This window comes from Zeus faber (genome assembly GCF_960531495.2).
Source record: "Zeus faber genome assembly, chromosome: 18".
In the NCBI taxonomy this organism is placed as follows: Eukaryota; Metazoa; Chordata; class Actinopteri; order Zeiformes; family Zeidae; genus Zeus; species Zeus faber.
Genome location: NC_137210.1, coordinates 31,217,282 through 31,242,265, shown reverse-complemented (window position 1 = coordinate 31,242,265; position 24,984 = coordinate 31,217,282). Strand labels below are relative to the sequence as shown.

The following is a 24,984-nucleotide window of genomic DNA, read 5'->3' as shown; positions in this document are numbered from 1 at the left end:
ACCATTGACGAATAGAGGTCGTACCCAAACTCAACAAAATCCAAGAACAAAAATATCCCACTGAGAAATAGAGGTCGTACCCAAACTCTACAAAATCCAATTGAAAATGGAAGAAGTTTCCCAATGACAAACAGAGACGGAACTTACCTATACTCAACTAAATCTAAGAACATAGATATACCACGGACAAATAGAGGTCGTACCCAAACTCATCAAAATCCAACCAACAAGAGTAGAAATATTTCCTAAAATAAACCAATTGACCGGGGGACACACACCAGGGTCTTGACGAAGCCCAGGTGGCCTGCCTCAAGGAGAGGGTGTATAGTTTGTTTAAAAGGCTGAAACACTCAATGATCCTGAGGTACACTACTGATGAATGTGTCCTAAATTTCTAAAAGTAATCATATAGAAATGCGGAGAAAGAACAAATAAGGTGTTCTTAACCACTCTTAACAACTGGAAACAAAAAAACAAACAGGGTATTCTCAACCACTCTTAACAATTTGAAACAAAAAACAAATAAGGTGTTCTTAACCACTCTTAAAGAAAACAACTACGTCTACCAACGACTAATAAAGCATCTAAACAACAAATATAAGCAAATTACTCTGGACCTATACTACTAAGAGGAAACAAGCATCCTTTTAAATGTAAGTCACCTTAAACCCTCGTTAGGGGACTTCTCCTTGAAGCCAGAATATGCCAATATTCTTTAACCCAAATGGGATAACTACAAAACATGAACCTAACACTCTACCTAACATAATACGGGATTGGAGAATCTTGATAACGTGCGACGGCCCGTGCATTACCTTTGGTCCCCTATACCAAACTGACCATGCTGGCCAGGGGGGAACATAGGAAAAGTACTCACCAATACATACCAGGCTACCCAAACTGGGTAGACGGGATCATCAATACAGTACTCACCCAACCTACCCAAACTGGGTAGACGGGATCATCAATACAGTACTCACCCACCCTAACCCCTAACCCCTAACCCCTAACCCTAACCCTAACCCTAACCCTAACCCTAACCCCTAACCCCTAACCCTAAACCAAACTGCCCATGCTGGCCAGGGGGGAACATAGGAAAAGTACTCACCAATACATACCAGGCTACCCAAACTGGGTAGACGGGATCATCAATACAGTTCTCACCCACCCTAACCCCTAACCCCTAACCCCTAACCCCTAACCCCTAACCCTAACCCTAACCCTAACCCCGAACCCCGAACCCCTAACCCCTAACCCCTAACCCTAACCCTAACCCTCACCCTAACCCTAACCCTCACCCTAACCCACCAATACATACCAGGCTACCCAAACTGGGTAGACGGGATCATCAATACAGTACTCACCCAACCTAATCTAGCCTGTGCCTCGGAAAGCAGATTCTCCTTATAACCCATTATATGTATTATCTTACCAAATCTCTCTCCCCTTTCTTTCCTCCTCTTAAAGGCATTGACATGGCGCAAGATAAGGTGTACAACAACTTCCAACTATAGATTAGAGTCTATTCTCATAAATTAACAACTATCCAAAATAACTTAGCTTACAATTTTTTTTTATTTTTTTTTATTTATTTTTTTTTTATTTTTTCATTCTTTTTCTCACTCTCTTCCCCTTCTCTCAGGAAACTGAGAGAGCTGGGACGGTAGAGAATAGCCCGAACAGGCAGGAGGAGAATGCAGTCCGAACAGACGGCTCTCCTTCCCTCTACCTCCCTTCTACATCTACTTCTCCTCCACTTCCCTCTCCTCTCCAACCCTAATCCTAAAACCCTGACCCTAACCCTAACCCTAACTCTAGCTCTAAACCTAACCCTAACCCTAACGTTAACCCTAAGACTTAACCATAAACCTAACCCTAGACCTAACCCTTAGCCTAACCCTAAACCTAAGCCTAGCCCTGGTTCTAAACCTAACCCTAACCCTAACGTTAACCCTAAGACCTAGCCCTAAACCTAACCCTTATCCTAACCCTAAAACCAAATCCTAACCCTAACCATTGACGAATAGAGGTCGTACCCAAACTCAACAAAATCCAAGAACAAAAATATCCCACTGACAAATAGAGGTCGTACCCAAACTCTACAAAATCCAATTGAAAATGGAAGAAGTTTCCCAATGACAAACTGAGACAGAACTTACCTATACTCAACAAAATCTAAGAACATAGATATCCCACTGACAAATAGAGGTCGTACTCAAACTCTACAAAATCCAATTGAAAATGGAAGAACTTTCCCAATGACAAACAGAGACGGAACTTACCTATACTCAACTAAATCTAAGAACATAGATATCCCACGGACAAATAGAGGTCGTACCCAAACTCATCAAAATCCAACCAACAAGAGTAGAAATATTTCCTAAAATAAACCAATTGACCGGGGGACACACACCAGGGTCTTGACGAAGCCCAGGTGGCCTGCCTCAAGGAGAGGGTGTATAGTTTGTTTAAAAGGCTGAAACACTCAATGATCCTGAGGTACACTACTGATGAATGTGTCCTAAATTTCTAAAAGTAATCATATAGAAATGCGGAGAAAGAACAAATTAGATGTTCTTAACCACTCTTAACAACTTGAAACAAAAAACTAATAAGGTGTTCTTAACCACTCTTAAAGAAAACAACTACGTCTACCAACAACTAATAAAGCATCTAAACAACAAATATAAGACAAATTACTCTGGACCTATACTACCAAGAGGAAACAAGCATCCTTTTAAATGTAAGTCACCTTAAACCCTGGTTAGGGGACTTCTCCTTGAAGCCAGAATATGCCTATATTCTTTAACCCAAATGGGATAACTACAAAACATGAACCTGACACTCTACCTAACATAATACGGGATTGGAGAATCTTGATAACGTGCGACGGCCCGTGCATTACCTTTGGTCCCCTATACCAAACTGACCATGCTGGCCAGGGGGGAACATAGGAAAAGTACTCACCAATACATACCAGGCTACCCAAACTGGGTAGACGGGATCATCAATACAGTACTCAACCAATCAACTAACCCTAACCCTGACCCCTAACCCTAACCCTAACCCTAAACCCTAACCCTAACTAATAACATAAATATATTGAACAATTCCTGGGGTTGTGCGGTGTACGGGACACAGGAATTGTCTCTTTAAAAATAGAATGCTGTTTTTACAGCAGGTAAGGGCTGAGTTCGACCCTGGGTCAGTAAAAGCTTGGGGGGAGATGCGTGGTCCCGGCCCATTCTCCTCCCCGCTGATCTAGTTGTACCCGCCACTACCATAGATCCCTTTATAACCTCCAGAATTTCTATGCGATCTCCAGGCCTTAGTCTGAACAGACTGTGGTAGCCTTGCAGCGTTAACAGTCTGTTTGGTTAGGCGGTAAGTATGCGGCCCCCCTTGCGTCCATTTGGACAGCACACAGGGTGTGGTGGTCCAGGGCATCAGGACCTTGATCGTTGCCCAGTCTTCTATGAGGGTTAGCCTCACCCATGCAACAGCACATTATACTACACACGGTTAATCCAACCCTGCCCCAAAACTGATTGGACATCTTCGAATCATTCACACCCTCAATTCCTCATCCCCTGGTCCAAACTTAGGGACCAGGCCGTGGATGCACCGGGACCTAGACCTACCAGAACCACCTACCATCTCCATCCTTTAACCCAACCTGGGTAATGAGACCAAGGAAACACCAGAACCCGCTTATTTAACAAGGTCAAATTTACCTCTACGGTGGACTGTACTCAGATCCTACTAAAAAAACGGTGAAACCAAACCATCACCAAACAAACTATATCCCACCCAAGGAAATAACCAATATCCAGGTAACTTAAGGACAACTGAGGTAGAACTTACCCAAACTCAACAAAATCCAACTAACAACAGCAGAAATATGCCAAGGACAAACAGAGGTAGAACTTATCCAAACTCATCAAAATTCAACTAACAAGAGCAGAAATATCCCAAAAACCAATTGGCTAAGGGACACACACCTGGGAATTGATCAACCCACTGTGGCCTGCCTCAAGGGGAGGGTCGATAGTGGTTTAAAAGGCTGAAACACTCAATGATCCTGAGGTACACTACTGATGAATGTGTCCTAAATTAATAAATAAACCAACATGATATTCAGACTGAGGAACTTAAGGCACACAACACAGGATTAAAAGTTTAACATAAGATGGGATTCAAACAACTCAACCAAACAAACAAAAAGCCATGCTTCCTAAAGAACGTATAAACAACTAAAACCCTCATCGGGAAACTATAAGAACACAAACTATTATGTCTCTATCCAACATAATCAGGGGTTACATAACATCTGACAGCATAAGAACAACTCATACGGAATTAAAAAAAAAAACCCCAATGGGAGGAAAGGGAAAAAAACGGGTTTTGAGGTTTACCCCCCGGAATAATCGTCAATATAACTTCTACCAACCTAACCTCTCAGATGGAACAACCTGACTACTAAAAGTATTTTCTACAGAACTACAACCTCACACAAACCAAATCATGAGTTACTTAACCACTTACAAGAAAACCAACCATAGCAACCAGCTACAAACAAAACACCTAATAACAGTTCGAGGAAAACTACTTCAAAACCCTGGTCTTGATCTTTCGGTTTCCAGAAACAATTAAAACCTGTACAACTAAAAGAAACAAACAACCGTTGAACGTCACACACACAAAAAAAATCCTTGAACCCCCTTAAAGGGATCTCTCCTTAAAGCCAGATCATGCCAAATAAATGGAACCCATATTGGGAAACTATAATACACAAACCTAACACTCTATCTAACATAATACAGGATTGGGGAACTTTGATAGCGTGCGTCGGCCCGTGCATTGCCTTTGATTCCCGATGCCAAACTGCCCAGTCGTCGGACGAGGCGGGGGGGGGGTCATCGAGATAGCTTTTACCAACCCTAACCCTTTTCTAATCCTATTCCTTAACCCTAACCCCAAACCCCTAACCCTGGTGGCCTCCCTGTCAAGATGGATTGAGCCAAATTCTATCTGTTACCATGGCAATGTGTAAGAATCCTCCAGGAAAAGATGGATGACTGGATGGAAAGGTGAAAGACTGACAACACCCACCTCCATCCAATAATTCTCTCCAGCCTCCATTCACACAACGTGACAGTTTATTTGAAAATAAATACTTTATTAGTATCAAGAACAACAACAGTAAAGTGGCAGATATGAAGCAGCTTCTGGAAACAACAGAAAGATAAATCATCTAGAAACAGAGCCAGCTAAAATCATCAGATATTATAAAATTTCATCATCTCATATTTAATGTTGGTTTCAGTGCTGCAATTCATCCAGACCAAACATGGGTCCTCCGATTACAAGGAACCTGGATTATTCAGCACCATGACAACAATCACCATGAGTCAGAACCAGTTACTACTCTAATGTTGAAGGTGAGCTTGTATTGATTCAAGTCAGTTGACACTGGAATTTATTCAGTTGAAGTAGTACTTACAGTAGTAACAGAAGCGCTGGTCTCAGTAGTGGGGGCATCTGGTCTAGTAGTATAACAGTAGTATTACAGTAGTATTACAGTAGTTTTACAGCAGTAGTACAACAGTAGTACAGTAGTACAACAGCAGTACAACGGTAGTACAACAGTACAGTAGTATTACAGTAGTACAGTAGTATAGTATAACAGTAGTAAAGTAGTAATAGAGTAGTAGTATAGTGGTAGTGGATAACAGTTCTTAGACTTGGTCTATAAAACTCAACCAGGATGAAGATGATGATGATGACTGTGGTCATCATGACAACAGCAGATAATGCTGCAAAGAAAGTGTTCCAGGAAGTAGACAGTGTTTACAGGAAGTAGACAGTGTTCTTAGAAGTAAACCGTGTCAATAGGAAGTAGACCATGTTTACAGGAAGTACACAGTGTTCACAGGAATGACATAGTATTCACAGGAAGTACACAGTATCCACAGGAAGTAGACAGAGATCCAGAAAGTAGACAGTGCTCTCAGGAGGTAGAGAGTTACAGGAAGTACAATACGATCGAAAAGGTAGACAGCAATCCAGGAAGTAGACAGTGTTCAGAGGAAGTAGAAGGAGTTCCAGAAGTACACCGTATTCCCAGGTGGTAGATAAAGTAAGAGGAAGTAGATGCTTCCAGAAAATAAACAGTGTTCCATGAAGTACACTGCATTCCAGGAAATAGACAGTGTTCCAGGAAGTAGCTAGTGTTCAACATACTATACTATACAGTACAAACACATAGTATACAATCAAACATAGTGTTGATAGTGGTCTCATTAAAGCTGCACCGTTGCCATGGTTACTGTGTGGATGGCCGAGCCGGATGCCGTGGCGACAGAGAGGCCAGGAGTTCACTGAAGATCTGCTGACGGACTTCCTGTGCGACACGCTCTTTGATCTGAAACACAAAACCACCATCAGTATCTTCCTCAGGTAGCACTTCCTGCCCCACCCCCAGGGAACAGCGCTCCCTCAGGTCAAAACATGCATTACCTCTTTAACCAGCTGCTGGAGGTTCTCCACCTTAACTCCATCTCTGTCATCCTCCTCCCCACTCCTCTGTCTCTCCTCCTCCCCATCCCTCTGTCTCTCCTCCTCCCCATCCCTCCGGCCCTCCTCCTCCCCATCCCTCCGGCCCTCCTCCTCCCCATCCCTCTGTCTCTCTGAGCGAGGGGGCAAGGATGGAGTGATACTGATGGAGGTACAGTAAACCTTCTGCTCTCTGATTGGACTGGAGCAGCGGGAGGAGGCAGCACTTCCGTAGTCCAGCTCTGATTGGAGGAGAAGTTGCTCCTCCAGCAGCATGGACACCTGGCCACACAGACAGGTAGGTAGGTAGGTAGGGAGACAGATAGCCAGGTAGGCAGACAGACCGAAAGGTAGGGAGATGGACAAACAGAAAGGTAGAGACAGAAAGGTAGGTAGAAAGGACCGGGTAAGATGACTGATTTCAATGATTTTTGTTTTCAATATACATACGTACATATAGTATGTCAGTTTCTAACCCAACAGGCCCCCCCCCCTTACTGTCTCACTCTCACACACACAACTGCCCCCTTACCGACTGTCTCAATGTCACGCACACTACTGCCCCCCCAATGACTGTCTATCTCTCACACAAACGACTGCCACTCTCACTCTCACACACACTACTGCCACCCCACTGTCTCACTCTCACACACACTACTTCCTCCCACTGACTGTCTCTCTCACACACACTACTGCCCCCCCACTTGAGTGTCTCTCTCTCACACACACACTACTGCCCCCCCACTGACCATCTCTCTCACACACATTACTGCCCCCCCCCCCCCCCCACTTGAGTGTCTCTCTCTCACACACACTACTGCCCCACCTCCACTGTGCAATCATTGTATGTCCAATAACATTAGTGTTACATGGTACATACTGTAATCAGATAGTTAGCACATAGTAATAATTCCTAATATTAGTTGTGGTTATGGTTAACCTATATACCATAACAGTAATTTATCCTATCACATTTGTATATTTTGTATATCTTAAATATCTTGTTTTGTATTTTTGGCTATTTGTATATCTCTGAATTTTAATTTACATAAATGTTTTATTCTATTTTATTTTTATACTCCTTTTCTTTCCGTTAAGCTGTTTATTTTGTAATGGCACTGTCTTTACTGGAGTACACCAAACCTCATCACAATAAATTCCTTTTATGTGCAGATGTACCTCGTGAAATGAACCCCATTCTGATTCTGATATTGTGTGTGTGTGTGTGTGTGTGTGTGTGTGCGCTCACTGGCTCCACAACTGAAGTTGACAAACTGTCCACAGTGTCGATCTGTAGAGAAAATATATAATATTATATACAGTATATAGTTCATATATAATATACTGGGGAAAAAAAAAAAAAAAAAAAAAAAAAAAATATATATATATATATATATATATATATATATATATAAATATATGGTGTAGGTGGGATGTGTTTAAGCAGCCACACCTGTCTTGTGTTTAGGAAATTGGCCGTGGGATCAGGGTGGCTGTATGCCTGTTGCTTGCCAAACAATCAACGAGCAACAGGTAAATCACCCATTCCCACACACACACAATATATTATACTGGTGTGTGTGTGTGTGTGTGTGTGTGTGTGTGTGCATTGTGTGGTGTGTGTGCCTGGTGTGTGTGTGTACAGTGTGTCTATGTGTGCATGGTGTGTGTGTGTGTGTTTATGGTGTGTGTGCATGGTGTGTATGTGTGCATGGTGTGTGTGTGTGTTTATGGTGTGTATGTGTGCATGGTGTGTATGTGTGCATGGTGTGTGCGCGCATGGTGTGTGTATGTGGGTGCATGCCGTGTGCATGGTGTGTGTGCAAAATGGTTACAAAATGGTGGCACAGACAGCAGCCGTGGTTTTCTGCGCTCTCTTACTTTCCGTGTTTTCGTTTATTTGTTTCGTTTCCAGCTCCCACTCTCTGAGCACATTCAGCAGAGAAGAACTTTTAAACCACGACACACTGGTCAAACTTTTCTGCCATTTTTCATTGAACCGGAAAGTTTTCCAGAGCTATTAGTTGGAGGAGCAGCAGCTCTGTATGGAGTTCCCCTAAGGAGACGCCGAGGGAAGCGGCAGGAGCGCAGTACGACGTCCCCGCCGTCTCAGCTGAACCAGCACTCCTGTCAATCCACCTGGTCACTGTCCGCTCTCTGGTCAACAAGATGGAAGAACTACTGCTCCTCAACAGAACAAACACAGACTTGAGCAGATCTGCTGCCCTGTGCTTCACTGAAACCCGGCTTAGAGAACACATCCCTGACAGCTCGCTCCATCTACCGGGCTTCCAGCTCAACCCAGCGGACCGCGACACGGAATGAAGTGGAAAAAAAAACAGGGTGACGGACTTTCATTCTACATAAACGAAGGTTGGTGTACAGATGGCAGAGCGTTGAAGAAATCAGGAGGAGTTCTCCTCATTGATGCTGCTCGGTGTTTACATCCCACCTCAGGCCTGTGTTATTGAGGCGTTACAACACCTGGCTGACCAGACAACAAACATGGAGGAAAAACACCCGGACTCTGCTCATTGTTCTTAGGGACTCCAACAGAGCAGATCAAAATACACTGGAGCACTGCAACACAGTATTAAAGGACACCTATCGCTCTGTTCCCCAAGCAGCTTTGGACTCTCTGATGACCGCCCCCCCCCCCCACACACACACACACTGACCCCCCCACCTAAACTCAGGATCTGTGAAGAGAATGTGAGTCAGCTCTTCCAGAGACAGATGATCAGGAAGGCTCCAGGCCCAGAGGGCATGTCTCCCTATTGCCTGAAAGTCTGTACTGACCAGCTGGCCCCCATATTCACCCAGATCTCCAACAGATCACTGGAGCTGTCAAGTCCCCTCATGCTTCAAACGCTCCACAATCATCCCGGTCCCCAAGAAACCCTCCATCTCTGGATTAAATGACTACAGGCCCATCGCCCTGACGTCTGTGGTCCTGAAATCCTTTGAGAGACTTGTGTTGGCCCACCTCAAAGACATCACAAGGCGCCCTGCTGGACCTCCTGCAGTTTGCCGGTCAGTGGACGATGCGGTCAACATGGGACTGCACTACATCCTGCAACACCTCAACTCCCCAGGGACATAAGCAAAGGTCCTGTTTGTCGATTTCAGCTCAGCATTCAACACCATCGTCCCTGAAATCCTCTGCTCCAAACTCACTTGGCTCACTGTGCCAGCCCCCACCTGCCAGTGGATCACTAACTTTCTGACAGAGAGGAGGCAGCAGGTGAGGCTGGGGAAAACAACACTGGTGCCCCCCAGGGATGTGTGCTCTCCCCTCTGCTCTTCTCCCTCTACAACAGGGGTGGGCAAACTACGGCCTGGTCTTTTTAATCCGGCCTGCCGAAGATTGGTACAGAATTCATAATTACCACTGCATTCATTTGACCTTGACCTGTAATGCCTGGCGTTTCACCAGGTGGCGCATTAGGCGCAGTGAATTGATTTTGCAGAGCCCGAGCTACTCTCTGTTATTACTCTGCTACTACTCTGAACCCATCTGCAACAATGAGTGGGCCAAAGAAAAGAAAAGTCGACAGTGAGTGCGGAGTGTTTAATAAGGAATGGACAACTAAATACTTTTTTACTTTTTTAAGTCTGGTCAAAGGCTGTATGTCTTATTTGCCAAGAAACAATTGCGGTTTAAAAGGAATACATCAGCCCTCACTTTTCTACCAAGCATGGTAATTACGCTAACAACCAATCAACGCAAGAACGGACGGCTACCGCTCAGAGGTTGGCAGCTGGCTTGCAGGCTCAGCAAACACCTTTATCCGACAAACTGCCATCCAAGAATCAAGCACGAAGGCAAGTTATTTGCTGGCATTCAAATTAGCAAAAGCCAGCAAGCCTTTCTCCGAAGGGGATCTTCTCAAAGAGTGTATGGTAGAGACAGCAGGTATCTTGTGTCCTGAGAGCAAGAACAAATTTGAAAAAATTAGCAGTGACTGGCCGTGTTGAATTAATTGACGAAGACTTAGCTAGCAAGCTAAACAAAAAAGCGGAGTAATTTACATTATATTCTTTGGCACTGGACGAAAGCAATGCCTTAAAGGACACCGCTCAGCTTTTAATTTTTATCAGAGGGATTAATGACAATTTTGAGAAAACAGAGGAATTTTTGGCCATGGAATCCCTAAAAGGGAAAACACGGGGTGAGGACTTGTATGACAATGTGTCGGCGGTCATCAAGAGGCACAAGCTACGTTGGAGTACGCTCGCCAACGTTACCACGGATGGATCGCCAAATATGATGGGAAAAAACGTCAGACTCCTCAAAATAATCCAGGAGAGGGTGAAAGAGGAAAATCCTGAGCAGGAGGTAATTTTCCTAGACTGCATAATTCACCAGGAAGCACTGTATAAATCTGTATTGCAGCTTGACCACGTGGTGAAGCCAGTTGTAAAACTTGTTAACTTTATTCGAGCGAGGGGACTTCCCCATCGTCAGTTTATTAAGTTTCTTGAGGAAACTGACGCTGATCACAGGGACTTGCTTTACCATCCTAATGTCCGCTGGTTAAGTTTGGGGAAAGTATGTCAACGAGTGTGGGAGCTCAAACAGGAGATTATCTCATTTTTGGAACTACTGGCAAAAATGGGTGATCAACAACACTGTTCCCACTAAAACGTAAGTATATTAGCACTGTAATGCTTTTTTTCTGTTTATGTTTGATATGTATGCATCTTGTGCTGACCCGGCCCGTCTGTCAAATTTTAAAAGTCAATGTGGCCCCTGAGCCAAAAAGTTGCCCACCCCTGCTCTACACCAACGAATGCACCATCAGGAGACCCAGTTAAACAGCTGGTCCTCTGGTGCGGTCAGAAGGTTGACCACCATCACCACCTCCATACTCAACAGCACTGTGACTGCTGTGGAATCCTTCAGGTTTCTGGGATCTGCAATCTCCCAGGGCCTAAAGTGGACACCCAACCTGCCATAGGAAGTTCAACCTGCCTCAGGAAGTTCAACCTGCCACAGGAAGTTCAGCCTGCCACAGGAAGTTCAACCTGCCACGGGAAGCTCAACCTGCCTCAGGACGTTCAACCTGCCACAGGAAGTTCAACCTGCCACAGCAGCTGCTGATCCAGTTGTACAGGATCTGCACCTCCATCACTATCAGGACTGCAGAGGACATCCTAGGTGCCGACCTGCCTCCATTCAGGGCTAGTACGTGTTCAGAGTCGGGAAACATCAGTGCAGACCCGTTACACACTGGATACAACCTGTTCCAACTCCTCCCCTCTGGGAAGTGCTACAGAACAAAACAAGCAGACACAAGAAAAGCTCCTTCCCACAGGCTGTAACTCTGATCAACACTTCATTTTCATTTAAACCAAAACACGTGTATATATTGTACATTATATATATGTGACCCACCACAGCAAAAGCTGCCATCTCGCGCATTTCTAAAATTGCCAGGAGCAGCCAAATAAGTTGAAAAAACCTTTCTTGGAGGAAAAAGAGATTTTTCCAGATTCGTGTTCTCTTGTGTTTTTTTTTTATCTCTCCACATATTTTAAAAACTGAGTTTGATTTATAAATAGTAGAAACATGTTAAACCATGGAGTTAAATATTCCCATTAGATTACATGGGGAAACGCAGTTCACTTACCGGAACGTGGAACAGCGCCAAACAACGACGATCAATGGTTTCCTAAAAAGCTAGCATCCAGGTGAAGATCATTCATCCATATTCCATGTGATATGAAGTCGCAATGTGAAACCGTTTTGATGGAATTCAACCTTTAAATCATACTACTTTTACACACATGGAGCCACTGTTGTGAAATCGCGAAGAAGAAAAACCCCATCACGCACCTACATCACTTCCGTAAACAGAGGATTAAAGCGCAGCACGGGGGTGTTTCGGTCTCACTTGTCTGTGAAAACTTTCTTCTCCGTATTGGTATGGATTACGCAAAGTGGGTGAAGCTCAATCATATTTCGGACCTTAATCTGACCAGTGCGATAGACCCAAGCCAGTGTTAGCAGCGTGTACTGGACTTCATTTTCCGCGATGATAGTAAGTTCTCCCACAGCGACGCAGAGAACGACAGCGCTGCTGAATCTGATATTACTCCGGACTTGGAGAACATTTCAAACAGCGGATTTCAAACTTAATGTGACGATGAAACGGAATATTTTCAAAAAACCACCGGAGGAGACCGATGATACGTCCATTGTTGTTACAAAGGAAGAAGTTGATAACGTGAAGTCCTTTGAGGCTGGTGACAGATTTTCAGATTTCACATTTTCTGACACTCATATTATTGATAGACTCTACATGTTGTTGTGTTGTCCATACTTTTAAACTCCAAAATAATTACACTTTTATAAAACATGTATATTTTAACTGTTAAATAAAAGCTTTTTTTTTTTAATTTGTTGTGTGTTGTTAAGCTGTTCGTGATTGGCCCATTCAGCAGTATGCTATGTAGCTATGAAGCTTGGTTTGTCTGGGAGCTGGCTGAATGAACCTGGTTTGGATAAAACTTTGACACCCTTGTCATTACCAAGTCATAGCTTTAAAAATATTTGCTTGATTTGCACAAGTGACACCTTGTTTGGAAGGACTGATTCTCCACTTTCAAATGATGCGGACAAAAAAAAAATCTTGAAAACCACCAAATGACCCTAAAGTACGCGGTGGGTCACATATACTGTATGTGTGTGTGTGTGTGTGTGTGTGTGTGTGTATGTGTGTGTGTGTGTGTATATATATACACACACACACACACACACACACACACATACACACACACATATATATATATATATATATATATATATATATATATATATATATATATATATAAAATGGTATATACATCTATATCTGTTATAGTAGTTAAATGTTTATGTTCAGCTTGTTGTCTTTGTTTCTGCTGTATGGTCTAGCCCATGTTTGTACATTATACAACCTGAGTTAAATATGTATGTATGTATTTGGTGAATAAAGCTGATTCTGATTCTCTGATGGTTAGTGAATGGTGTGTGTGTGTGTGTTCATGGTGTGTGTGTGCGCATGGTGTCTGTGTATAGTGTGTGCATGGTTAGTTCACGGTGTGTGCATGGTGTGTGTGTGTGTGTGTCTGCATAGTGTGTGCATGGTGTGTGTGTCTGAATAGTGTGTGCATTGTGTGTACATTGTGTGTGTATGTACAGTATGGTGTGTGTGCACGGTGTGTGTGCACAGTGTGTGTACATCGTGTGAGTATGTATGATGTGTGTGTGTTACCGTGCACGGCAGTGTGCTCAGCTGCAGCTCTAGTTGCTCTAGTTCTTCTCTCACTGCAGATCTAAGCGACTGAAGCTGCTCAATCTGGAACCTACACACACACACACACACACACACACAGACACACACACACACACACACACAAACACACACACACGTTAGGTTAACTAGTTGGCTGGTTTCAATATGCTCCAGGTAAATGTTCAGTATGACATCACTTCCTGTTTGCAGAGGATTGTGGTTCTGATGCTGTCGGACCCTGTGACCATCATTGGTATTACATCACCCTGCCCAAAAGGGCACGTTAAGCTTTCGTGCCGGCAGCGCAGGGCGTTTATAGTCAGTGCAGTATCCTCAGAAACCACAGATGTCAGTAGAGAGAAAGTACCGTGTGAGGCAGGAAGTAGTAAAATAAGAACGCTAAATCTCAAACACGGCTGGATGCAGCCATCGGAGGTTGTTTATACCGAGCAGGAAGTGCTGTTCATGGAGTTGAAACCAACAAAAGCGCCGAAAAGCAGCCGGTCTGTTGGCCGTGCCGTGCAGAGACAGGAGAGGGGGTTCGAACCCTCCCTCATTGCAAGATTCTCCAAAAACAAACTTAATATTCACTGCACTGTTCATTTACAATAAAATCACCCAACCTCAGTTGAGCTGTTTCTGATTCTATTTAGTCCCTGCATCAAAAACGAATCAGTAAACTTTTGATTTCACATCTGACTTGTGCTACGGATCAATTTTGTCGAACATATCAGAAATTAAACATCAAAATGCTGATCTCCAATGGCTTCCAACGCATATCCAGGGAATGTCTCTCGCGCCAAGTCACCAGTGCTTGGTCATTTGCGTAGAGCACCGCCTCACACCCTCACTCTTACAGCAAGCATAAACCAGGCTCATGGGCCCTCCCCCAATCTATGTAGCCCCTCCCCTATCTATGTAGCGCTTCCCCTACCTCAAAGGCTCTGCCCGATCTCCAAAATATTCCTATCGGGAGGCGACAGCCGCAGAGGGCGTGGGGTGCACGCACGCACGCACGCACGCACGCACGCACACACACACAGACACACACACAAATCATGCACATACACAATACACACGCATACATACCATGCACACACTATCTACACACAATGCACACACAGACACACCATGCTCACGCACACACACCATGCACACACACACACACACACACACACACACACACACCATGCACACACACACACACGCCATCAAACTTATGATCAAACTATTTGTTCAAAAGACTCAAAATCTTCCTCTCACTACAGCGACCGTCATGTAAAACATCACACCTCTCTCTAACGCTCCTCTGCCTCTAGGAGCCTTTAGCCCCGCCTCCATGGACCTCTAGCCACACATCCTGTACGAAAGGTGTGAACAGTTTGTGTGTGCATGCCTGTCTGCAGCGTTCAGATAAGGGTAGACCATCGCTTGCTGCCTGATGATTGACAGCTCCAGATCAGTCATGTGATTCCGGAACAAAGCCAGGCTCCGCCTCTTTTGCTGGAGATCTATCTGGGAAGTCCAGACAGACAGACAAATAGACAGACAGACAGACGTCAGTGCATACCTTGTGGTTCGGTTTGCTGATAGGCTGACGGATGCTGACGGTGTTACCTGGTTGGTCGACTCAGTCTGATTATCCAACATGTCCGTCGCCTGCAGATGGAAAACAGCTGTTAGTCGGCTATAGGAGGTGTAGCTGGTGGAGATGTGGCAAAAATAGGAGGAGGTGTAGCTTGGGGAGATGTAGCTTGAAGAGGAGGTGTAGCCAGAGGAGGCGGTGTAACTCGAGGGGTGCCACAGCAAGACCAGTGAGGCCGGTCTGGTCTCATCAGGTGTGAGACTGGAAACCATCACCTGGAGGGAGGGTCCTAACAACCTCCAAACCTCAACCTCCTGCAACCAGGACTGGAGCATGGTTGGGCTTGGGACCAGCAACTCTGTCCTGTAAAAAAACCCAGAATGCAACAGAAACTGCAACAACTCCATCAACAGCTACAGCAGGAAGTGTTCAAGGTCCCACAACACGACCTGAGCTTGGAGATCTGAACGCCAAGGTGAGATATGATACATTTTATTTGCAGATTTCACACTTTTATTTTATTTTATATTACTTACATCCATACATATTACTTCTTTTACAGAATTGTTTTGGTAAAGAAAGAACCAATTAAAGACTTAGTGCCACTCTGACTATGATTCCTTATCAGTAAAGTCTGGTGACAGAGATGACTTTTCTCCTAAATCCTCTGGACCCGGTGATGCTGACCCGGTGACCAAACAACATCTTACCTTGTCCTAGGAACCCAGCGGACCATCTTTTCCTCCGAGAAGACCCGATCCGCACTGACAACCTGACCTTCATTTCATCTAATAACACCTCCAACAAGTCAAAGACACACTCAGCATGTCATCATACAGACTGGTTGAAAGATCGACACAAGGAAGATCCATCAACACCTTCAGCCAACATTGATGGAGTGACACTGGAGCACGTTGAAAGAAGAAATCATGTTCAGAACTGGCGCTGCCCCATCTGGAGGTCAAAGGTCCACAGCCTCAAGACCAAGATCAGGATCTAGCACAGCAACGTTCGGTCACTGCTCCTCTACGACCCAGAGTGCTGTAGGATCATTAAGAATCAAATTAATAATGTTGATTCCTTCATTACACCCACCTCTGCAAGATGTCCACCATCCTCTGGCCAAACAAGATCTCCATCATCACCTCGCCAAACAAGATCTCCACCATCCTCTGGCCAAACGAGATCTCCACCACCCTCTGGCTAAACAGGATCTCCTCCATCCTCTGGCCAAACAAGATCTCTGCGATCACCTCGCCAAACAAGATCTCCAACATCCACTTGCCAAACAACATCATCATCCTGTGGCCAAACAAGATCTCCACCATCCTCTGGCAAAACAGGATCTCTGCCATCACATCGCAAAACAAGATCTTCACGATCCTCTGGCCAAACAGGATCTCTACCATCAACTCGCAAAACAAGATCTCCACCATCACCTCGCCAGACAAGATCTCCACCATCCTGTGGCCAAACAAGTTCTCCACCATCCTGTGGCCAAACAAGATCTCCACCATCCTGTGGCCAAACAAGATCTCCACCATCCTGTGGCCAAACAAGTTCTCCACCATCCTCTGGCCAAACAAGATCTTCACCATTCTCTGCCCCAACAAGATCTCCAACATCTTCTGGATAGACAAGACACGTTGGCTTGGATTCGTGCTGATGATACCCAAAGTTGTCCTGAGATGGACACTGTAGAGCGACACAGAGCCAGGACAACACCAACATGGTGAAGAACAGGGGACACTGACAAAACCAAACTGTCGACAAAGACTCCAGAGGCAGACGAATTGTTGCCTTATGTTGCACCTGGGACCAAGAGGACTAAGTGAGTACGTAGCTAGAGGAGGAGTAGCTGCAGAGGTAGGTGTAGCTGCAAGAGGAGGTGTAGCTGCAAAAGGAGGTGTAGCTGCAGAGGCAGCAGTAGCGTCAGGGGGAGGGTAGCTGCAAGGGGAGGTGTAGCTGCAGGAGGAGGTGAAGCTACCTGGACCAGGCTCTCCACTGCTTTCCGAATCTGGTGAAGAACTCTCCTCAGTTGCGTCTCTGGGGTGGAAGGGCCAGGGCTGCACCCTGGAGCTGGACCAGAAGCCAGACCAGAGACAAGGCTCTGTCCTTGGGCCGGACCAGGAGCCAGCCCAGAGAGGAGGCTCTGTCCTGGGGCTGGACCAGGAGCCGGCCCAGAGAGGAGGCTCTGTCCTGGAACTGGACCAGGAGCCAGCCCAGAGAGGAGGCTCTGTCCTGGGGCAGATGCAGGCCGGGGGTGGGGGAAAGTAGAATAAAGGCTGTTACCATGGTAATGGTGTAGAGGTGAGCCATATGGGTTGCAGAGCACTGGCATGTGATAGAGCGACTGATGACTGTATGGACCCATAGCAGTGCAGCACTGGCAAGGCATCATGGGAGTTCCAGGGTGAGGCAGAGCCCAGAGACCACCGTGGAGAGGGATTGTGGGATATGTAGGTGGGGTAAGAAAACTAGAGTGCTGCTGCTGATTTGAGGAGAGATCAGGAACACTCTGCGCACTCCAGGAGTGGGCGTGGGTTCCCAGTGGACCCTCGAGGCAATCAGGAGTTGGACTGGAGCTTTGCAATGAGCAGGAGGAGTGCAGGGGGGGAGGAGGGAGGAATTTAGGCAAGGGGGCCGGGGGGGCCGGGTCTTCCTCCTCTACCTCTCCACAGGTGTACTTGTAGGAGTAGCGTGGGGCGGTGCAGTGGGTGGCAGACCCCCCCCCAAAGTGGATCCTGATGGAGGACACCACCCTGGTGGGGGAGAGGATGCAGGAGGGCAAGGAGGAGGATCTCTGCAGGGGGGGTCTCCCTGAGCTCTGGGGCTGTGGAGACCCAGACATGAGGGATTGGGTCTGGTGGGTCGGGTTAGCCTGGGAAGTCTGGTTGGTCTGGTTGGTCTGGTGGGTCTGGTGGGTCTGGTTGGTCTGGTGGGTCTGGTTGGAGTGGTTGAGTTTAGCTCTGTGCAGAGCTTTCTGGACCAGTGAGGCCGGAGTGGTAGGAAGTGGGGAGGACAGGCCTCCTTGGTCCGGACCAGGATCTGGACCTGGACCTGGACCTGGACCAGGGTCTTGGGGGAGGGGCTGGTGCTGCTCTCTGATTAGTCCAGTCTTGGGGAGCTGGTGAACAGAGTACTGCAGAACCTCAACATCCGAAAACCTACCGCCCACCTGCTCCCTGTCCATCAACCTATCATCACACCGGGCCAGGTCGATAAGTGGGGCCAAGTCGAGGGGCTTGGTCAGTTCAATGGGCGTGGTCCGTTGGGGGGGCGTTGCCAGGGGTGTGGCCAGGTCATGGGATGTCACTGTGGTTTCACTGTCACAACTGTCACTGCTTTCCTGCACCTTGTTTGGAAAAGAAGGAGAAGAAGAACATGAACAAGAAGAACAACTAGACCAAGAACAATAAGAACAAGATGAAGAAGAAGAACAACATGAACAATAAGAAGAAGAACAACAAGAAAAATAAGAACAATATCGAGAAAAAGAAGAACATGAACAAGAAGAAGAACAACAACAATAACAAGAACAACAAGGCAGACAATGAGAAGAAGGAAAAGGAGAAGAAGAAGGACTTGGACAAGAACAACAAGAACAAGAGGGATAACAAGAACAACAAGTAGAAGAAGAGGTTTTAATATCTGGGTGGAGCTGTTCAGCTCACCGAGCAACCAATAGTACTACTGTAAATGCTACAATACTACTACACATGACAGTAATACTACAATATAGTACATACAACTAAAATATACAATATTATTACAATATACTACTACGTACTACAATACTACTACAATATACTACATACTAAAACGAAAATATACAATATCACCACAATATACTACAATACTACTACAATATACTACATACAACTACAATATACAATATTATTACAATATACTACATACTACAATATACTACTAAATACTACAATACACTACAATATACTACATACTACAACAACAATATACAATACTACTTAATTATACTATATACTACAATACTACAAAACACTACAATATACTACTACATACTACAATAGTACTACAATAGAGTACAATATGTGACCCACCGCTAATTTTAGGTATAGAGTATTTGGTACTTTTTGACTTATTTTGCAGCATTTGAAAGTGAAGAATCAGAGCTTTAAAACAAAGTGCCACTTGTGCGAATGAAGCAAATATTTTTAAAGCTATGGCTTGTTAATGACAAGGGTGCGGCAAACTGTGTTTCTGAGATAATCATCTTCAACGTTTCCCCCACACTTGGCTTCATTACGCCAGCTCCAAGAATGGAAATGGCTTGGAGGACCAGCAGCCGCATGGCTACTTGTCACATGGCCATTTGACACCCTACTGAATGGAGACTTGACACCCTGCTGAATGGGGCAATCTCTGCATTGTTCTTGGGTTTTGAGGGAATGTTGAAGGGAGCGTGATTGACACACATCTTTGTTTTTAAAAAAGCTTTTATTTAAGAATATACTTGTTTTATTAAAGTATAATTATTCAGGCATTCAAAAGTGTGGATAACACAACAAAATGTACAGTCTGTCAATAATAGTAGTCTCTGTATATCAACCTCAGTGTATATAAATGTGTAAATGTATAGTATATAAATGTGTATGCCAAATAGCCAAAATCACCAAGGAATGTTAACAGTTGGCCAACCACATATCATTTCTGCTATACCCTTTTGTCAGCCCTTTTCATGTCTCCACAATAAATAGCCAAAGTTTACATCACTTCTTTAGACTATGTACTAACCTGTTGAGCAAAGTCAAACTGTAATGCATCTTGATGTGGTTGCTCGCAGGTTAAACAAGACCACCAAAAGAGAGGTTGAGGCGCTCACAGGTGTTCTTGGAGTTGTAGACCTCCCTCCCGAGCGTATTTCCTTGTGCTGTAGAAAACGCTTCTTGTAGAAACTTCTTCCGTTGTAACAACAGGTGTGTCGTCGGCCTCCTCCGGTGGTTTTTGAAAATATTCTGTTTCCTTGTCACATTCACGTTGAAATCTGTTTGAAATGTTCTTTAAGTCTGGGATAACACCGATATCATATTCAGAATCGCTTCCCTTCTCGGCGTCGCTGTCGGAGAACTGACTACCATTGTGGAAAATGAAGTCCAGAACGAGCTGCTTACACTGACTTGGATCTATCGAACTGGTTAGATTAAGGTCCGCGATATGATTTAGTTCCTCGACCCGCTTCTCTGAATCCATAAAAAAAAAAGAAAGAAGAAAAAAAACACAAAGGAACACAAATCTGGAAAAATCCTATTTTCCTTCTCCACAGCTTTTTTCCCCAACTTATTTGGTGGCTCGTGGTGATTTTAGAAAATCGCGACGATGCGGGGTTTGCTGCGGTGGGTCACATATACTCAATAATACAACTACAATAAACTACTAGAATATACTACACACTACAATACTACAATACACTACAATATACTGTACTACATGGTACAACTACAATACAACTACTACAATATACTACAATACCCTTGAATATACTACATTCTACAACGACAATATACACGATTACTACAATATACTACTATACACTACAATATTACTACACTACACCAAACAAGGTATTTATCACAAAACTGATATCAAAATTGACTCCCTATCTCTCGCTCCTACCAAGGCTGCAAGGAATCTAGGTGTCATTTTCCATGACCAACTGACATTCACGGACCATGTTGCCGCCGTCTCTCAGTCGTGCCGCTTCGCACTATTCAACATCCAAAAAGTCAGGCCGTACCTAACCCAATATGCCACTCAACTGCTGGTACAAACCTTGGTGATTTCCCGCCTCGACTACTGCAACGCTCTCTTAACAGGCTTGTGCGGTGAAGCCACTGCAGATGATACAGAATGCGGCGGTGCGACTGGTGCTCAACCAGCTAAAGAGGGCACACATCACTCCGCTGCTTATCGAGCTCCACTGGTTACCTGTAGCCGCTCGCATCAAGTTCAAGTCTCTGATGCTTGCCTACAGAGTGATTGTTGGGAATTCTCCCACTCACTTAAATGCTCCTGTAAGAGCACGTTACCCCCCCAGATGAGCGTCACCTGGCTCTGCCAGCTGCACAACCATGGCAATCCAGGCTATTCTCATTTGTAGTTCCACGTTGGTGGAACGAGCTGCCAAAAATCACCAGAGCAGGGGCCTCCCTCTCTGTCTTTAAGAAGCACTTGAAGACCCAGCTCTTCAGAGAGTACTTTCTCTCCTAACTTACAATTACTTAGCACTACTTAGCAGTATTTATTTATTGTTACATTAATGTTTCTGTTGCAATATAGCTTGAATGTTATTCTCCCTTGTAAGTTGCTTTATATAAAAGCGTCTGCTAAATGACTAAATGTAAATGTAATGTACACTACTACACTATAGTAGAATACTAGTAAATACTACCATACTAGTAAAAATCTTCTCCAGCGCTGGGGGGGTGTATTGATCCTTGATTGGTATATTTTCAAAAATAAATGGCTTTATAATAAACCTTCAGAGAGCTGCTGCAGTCACAGGACGCGTCTTCTGCAAAGCCACTGCTGTCTGATTGTTGGCTGGAGGAGCGCACCAGGTCTAGAAAGAGGGGGTGGTGGGGGCGGGGGGGGCAAGAGAGAGAGAGAGAGAGAGGGGTGGTTGGGGGGCAGGGCAAGAGAGGAGTGGTCGGGGGGAGAGAGGGGGGCGGGTGAGAGAGAGAGAGGGTTAGGACAGGACACATCTTCTGCAAAGCCACTGCTGTCTGACTGTTGGCTGACGGACTGACGGACGGACGGACGGACGGACGCACGCACGCACACACACACGCACACACAAACTCTGTTTTGTCGATACATGTCGCCTGATGTTTCTGTTTTTCCATGTCCATGTTGTTTGTTTCTATGTTGATGTTTTTCCATGCACATGTTTGTTTCTATGTTTATGTTTTTCCATGTACATGTTGTTCTTTGTTTCCATGTTTATTTGTCTCACCCGTGGTGATTCTCCCTCTTGGAGAAGTAATGATGATTAGTTGTTTAAGGACCAAAACATGGTAAGATGATTCTCTAAAGAGGAGGATTGGTGGTGGTTGTGTGAAATAAAAAACTGTGCTCTTGACAACTTATAGGAACATAACAACATCCATAGGAAAGAGTTATTGCAGCAGTTCTTGATAATTAAAGAATGAATAAAGAGTTGCATTGTCGGTTGACAAATTCAACCCTACTTGCAGACTAACTCTGTCCGAGATCCAATGGAACGAATACTCTGTGTTGCATGTCCACCATGCTGACAGCACAGGTAAAAGAAACAAAAAAAAAAAAAGTCACCAAGCTGTCGCCACAGTGACAAGATGTCGCCACGGTGACATCCCATACTACAGAACGTCTTGACATTTAAAATGAGAATGATGAAACTCACCACTAGGGTTAGCCCTGCCAGAGGGAAGGTCATCTTCAGTACTGTGCACCTGGAACACACACACACACACACACACACACACACACACACACACACACACACACACACACACACACACACACACACACACACACACACACACACACACACACGTTAGGTTATCTGGTTGGCTGGTTAACTGGTTAACTAGTTGGCTGGTTGTATGGTTAACTGGTTGGACATTTGACTGGTTGGATGGTTAACTGGTTAGCTGGTTGGATGGTTAACTTGTTGGCTGGTTAACTAGTTTGCTGTTAACTGGTTGGCTGGTTGGATGGTTAACTGGTTGGCTGCTTAACTGGTTGGTTGGTTAACTGGTTGGTTGGCTGGTTAACTTAACATTACATTTCACTGCATATTGTATGAAAGTATGTATATGTGACGAATAAACCTCTTGAATCTAACTGGTTAACCAGTTGGCTGGTTAAATGGTTGGCTGGTTAAGCGGTGAACAGGTTGGCTGGTTAATTGGTTAGATGGTTAACTGGTTGCATTTACAATTAGTCATTTAGCAGACGTTTGAATCCAAAGCGACTTACAAGGGAGAATAACATTCAAGCTACATTGCCACAGAAACATTAGTTCAAGTTAACAATTAGTTAACAATCAATAAATACTGCTAAGTAGTGCTAAGTAATGGTTAGTGATGGTACCTATTAACCAGACAACTGGTTGGCTGGTTAACCCTCCAGCAACACCCTGTGTCTTAACTTAGTTCACCTCATGTTTAGAACAAAGAAAACCTTCCAAAGGAAAAGAAGACCAGTGAGACTGACAGTGACAGATCAAAGGACAGCGAGACAGATCAAAGCAGACTGAAAGACAGTGAGACAGTTAGATTGAAGGACAGTGAGACAAGTTGGATCAACGTTAGATCGAAGGACAGTGCAACAGACAGTTATACAGTTGTCCAACGGGAAGTTCACCTCCTCCATTTCGAAGGAGTCCTTGGTATCCATCCTGATGTGCGCTAGCAGTGGACGGGGCAGCGGCCGGACAGGAAGTCTGTCTGGAGTGGACGTCCACTTCCTCTTTGCTACGTCCTGATTGGCCGCATTCAGGTCAGCTGATCCAAGAGACACTTCCTCCTGCTGCGGGCTGAGACAGGAAGTTCCTACTGTTAGCATAATCGATGTCTGTCTTCCTGCCTGTCTGTCTGTCAGTCTGTCTTCCTGCCTGTCTGTCCATCTGTCTTCCAGCCTGTCTGCTTTCCTGTCTGTCTTCCTGCCTGTCTGTCTGTCTGTCTGTCTGTCTGTCTGTTGTCATGCCTGTCTGTCAGTCCTCAGATACCTGGTGTTGTCTCCTTTCAGACACTTGTCAGCTACCGTACTCCCGCTGATTTCCTCAGTAACGGTTGCCAAATAGAGGCTCGCAGCTCTCTGATTGGCTGTTTCAGCCTTCTGGTCGGGCTCTGGGTTGCAGCAGTCCTCGGTGTGTCCAGTAGAAGGCGGTGTGCTGGGGGCGCCGCCTACTTGCAGGTTGTGCTTGGTGATAGTCTTCTTTAGGATCTTGGCAGCGTTCAGGGCAGAGCTGTTCCTTTTTGGAGGACAGGGCGGAGCCTCCTCCCCCCCCCCTCCCTCACCTCCTCCTAGGACAGAGGAAGCAGAGGAACCAGGAGAACCACGATGTTCTTCACTACCTGCTCACTAAAACTATGCCGATATCCCAGCATGCACTTCACCATCTCAGCATCTTTACCGATGAGCTGCAGCGGCTGACCAGACACCTGACTGTACAGCTGGAACAACTCGTTAGCAACCGTAGTCAAAACCTCGATCTGCCGGAAACGACCTGCGAGGGGGAGGGGGTAGGGGGAGGGAGAGAGGGAATCGGGAGAGGGAGGGGATGGGGTGGGGTGAGGGGGAGATGGGGAGAGGGGGATGAGTGAGAGAAATTGGCAGAGAGGGGATGGGGGGGAGAGACAAGGGGGATAGGAAGATGGGGAGGGGGGGAAAGAGAGGGGGTGGAGGGAGGAGGGTGAGTGAGAGAGATTGGGAGAGAGGGAGAATGTGTTAATTTTTGAAAATAAAGGCATTCTGTTCCATCAAACCTGGTGCCGTGTCCCTCCATATTATGGGGCATTGGAGCCAGTGGTCACTGGG

The 24,984-nt window shown here is 45.3% G+C and overlaps 1 protein-coding gene across 1 annotated transcript in view; it reads right to left on the bottom strand.

Moving 5' to 3' along the window:
- Positions 1-6,687: 6,687 nt before the first annotated feature.
- Positions 6,688-24,984, bottom strand: part of itprid2 (ITPR interacting domain containing 2) — a gene marked incomplete at its 3' end in the record, with an annotated part of 33,759 nt that continues 15,462 nt past the window's right edge. Inside the window, exons 12-22 of the mRNA XM_080019000.1 lie at positions 24,581-24,673; positions 24,173-24,470; positions 23,809-23,980; positions 22,844-22,892; positions 21,939-22,021; positions 17,408-18,775; positions 15,453-15,494; positions 15,232-15,350; positions 13,815-13,905; positions 7,805-7,846; positions 6,688-6,837 (exon numbers count right to left, since the gene is read on the bottom strand). Coding sequence (XP_079875126.1) covers positions 6,688-6,837; positions 7,805-7,846; positions 13,815-13,905; positions 15,232-15,350; positions 15,453-15,494; positions 17,408-18,775; positions 21,939-22,021; positions 22,844-22,892; positions 23,809-23,980; positions 24,173-24,470; positions 24,581-24,673 — 2,507 coding nt within the window. The remainder of the gene's footprint in view (positions 6,838-7,804; positions 7,847-13,814; positions 13,906-15,231; positions 15,351-15,452; positions 15,495-17,407; positions 18,776-21,938; positions 22,022-22,843; positions 22,893-23,808; positions 23,981-24,172; positions 24,471-24,580; positions 24,674-24,984) is intronic.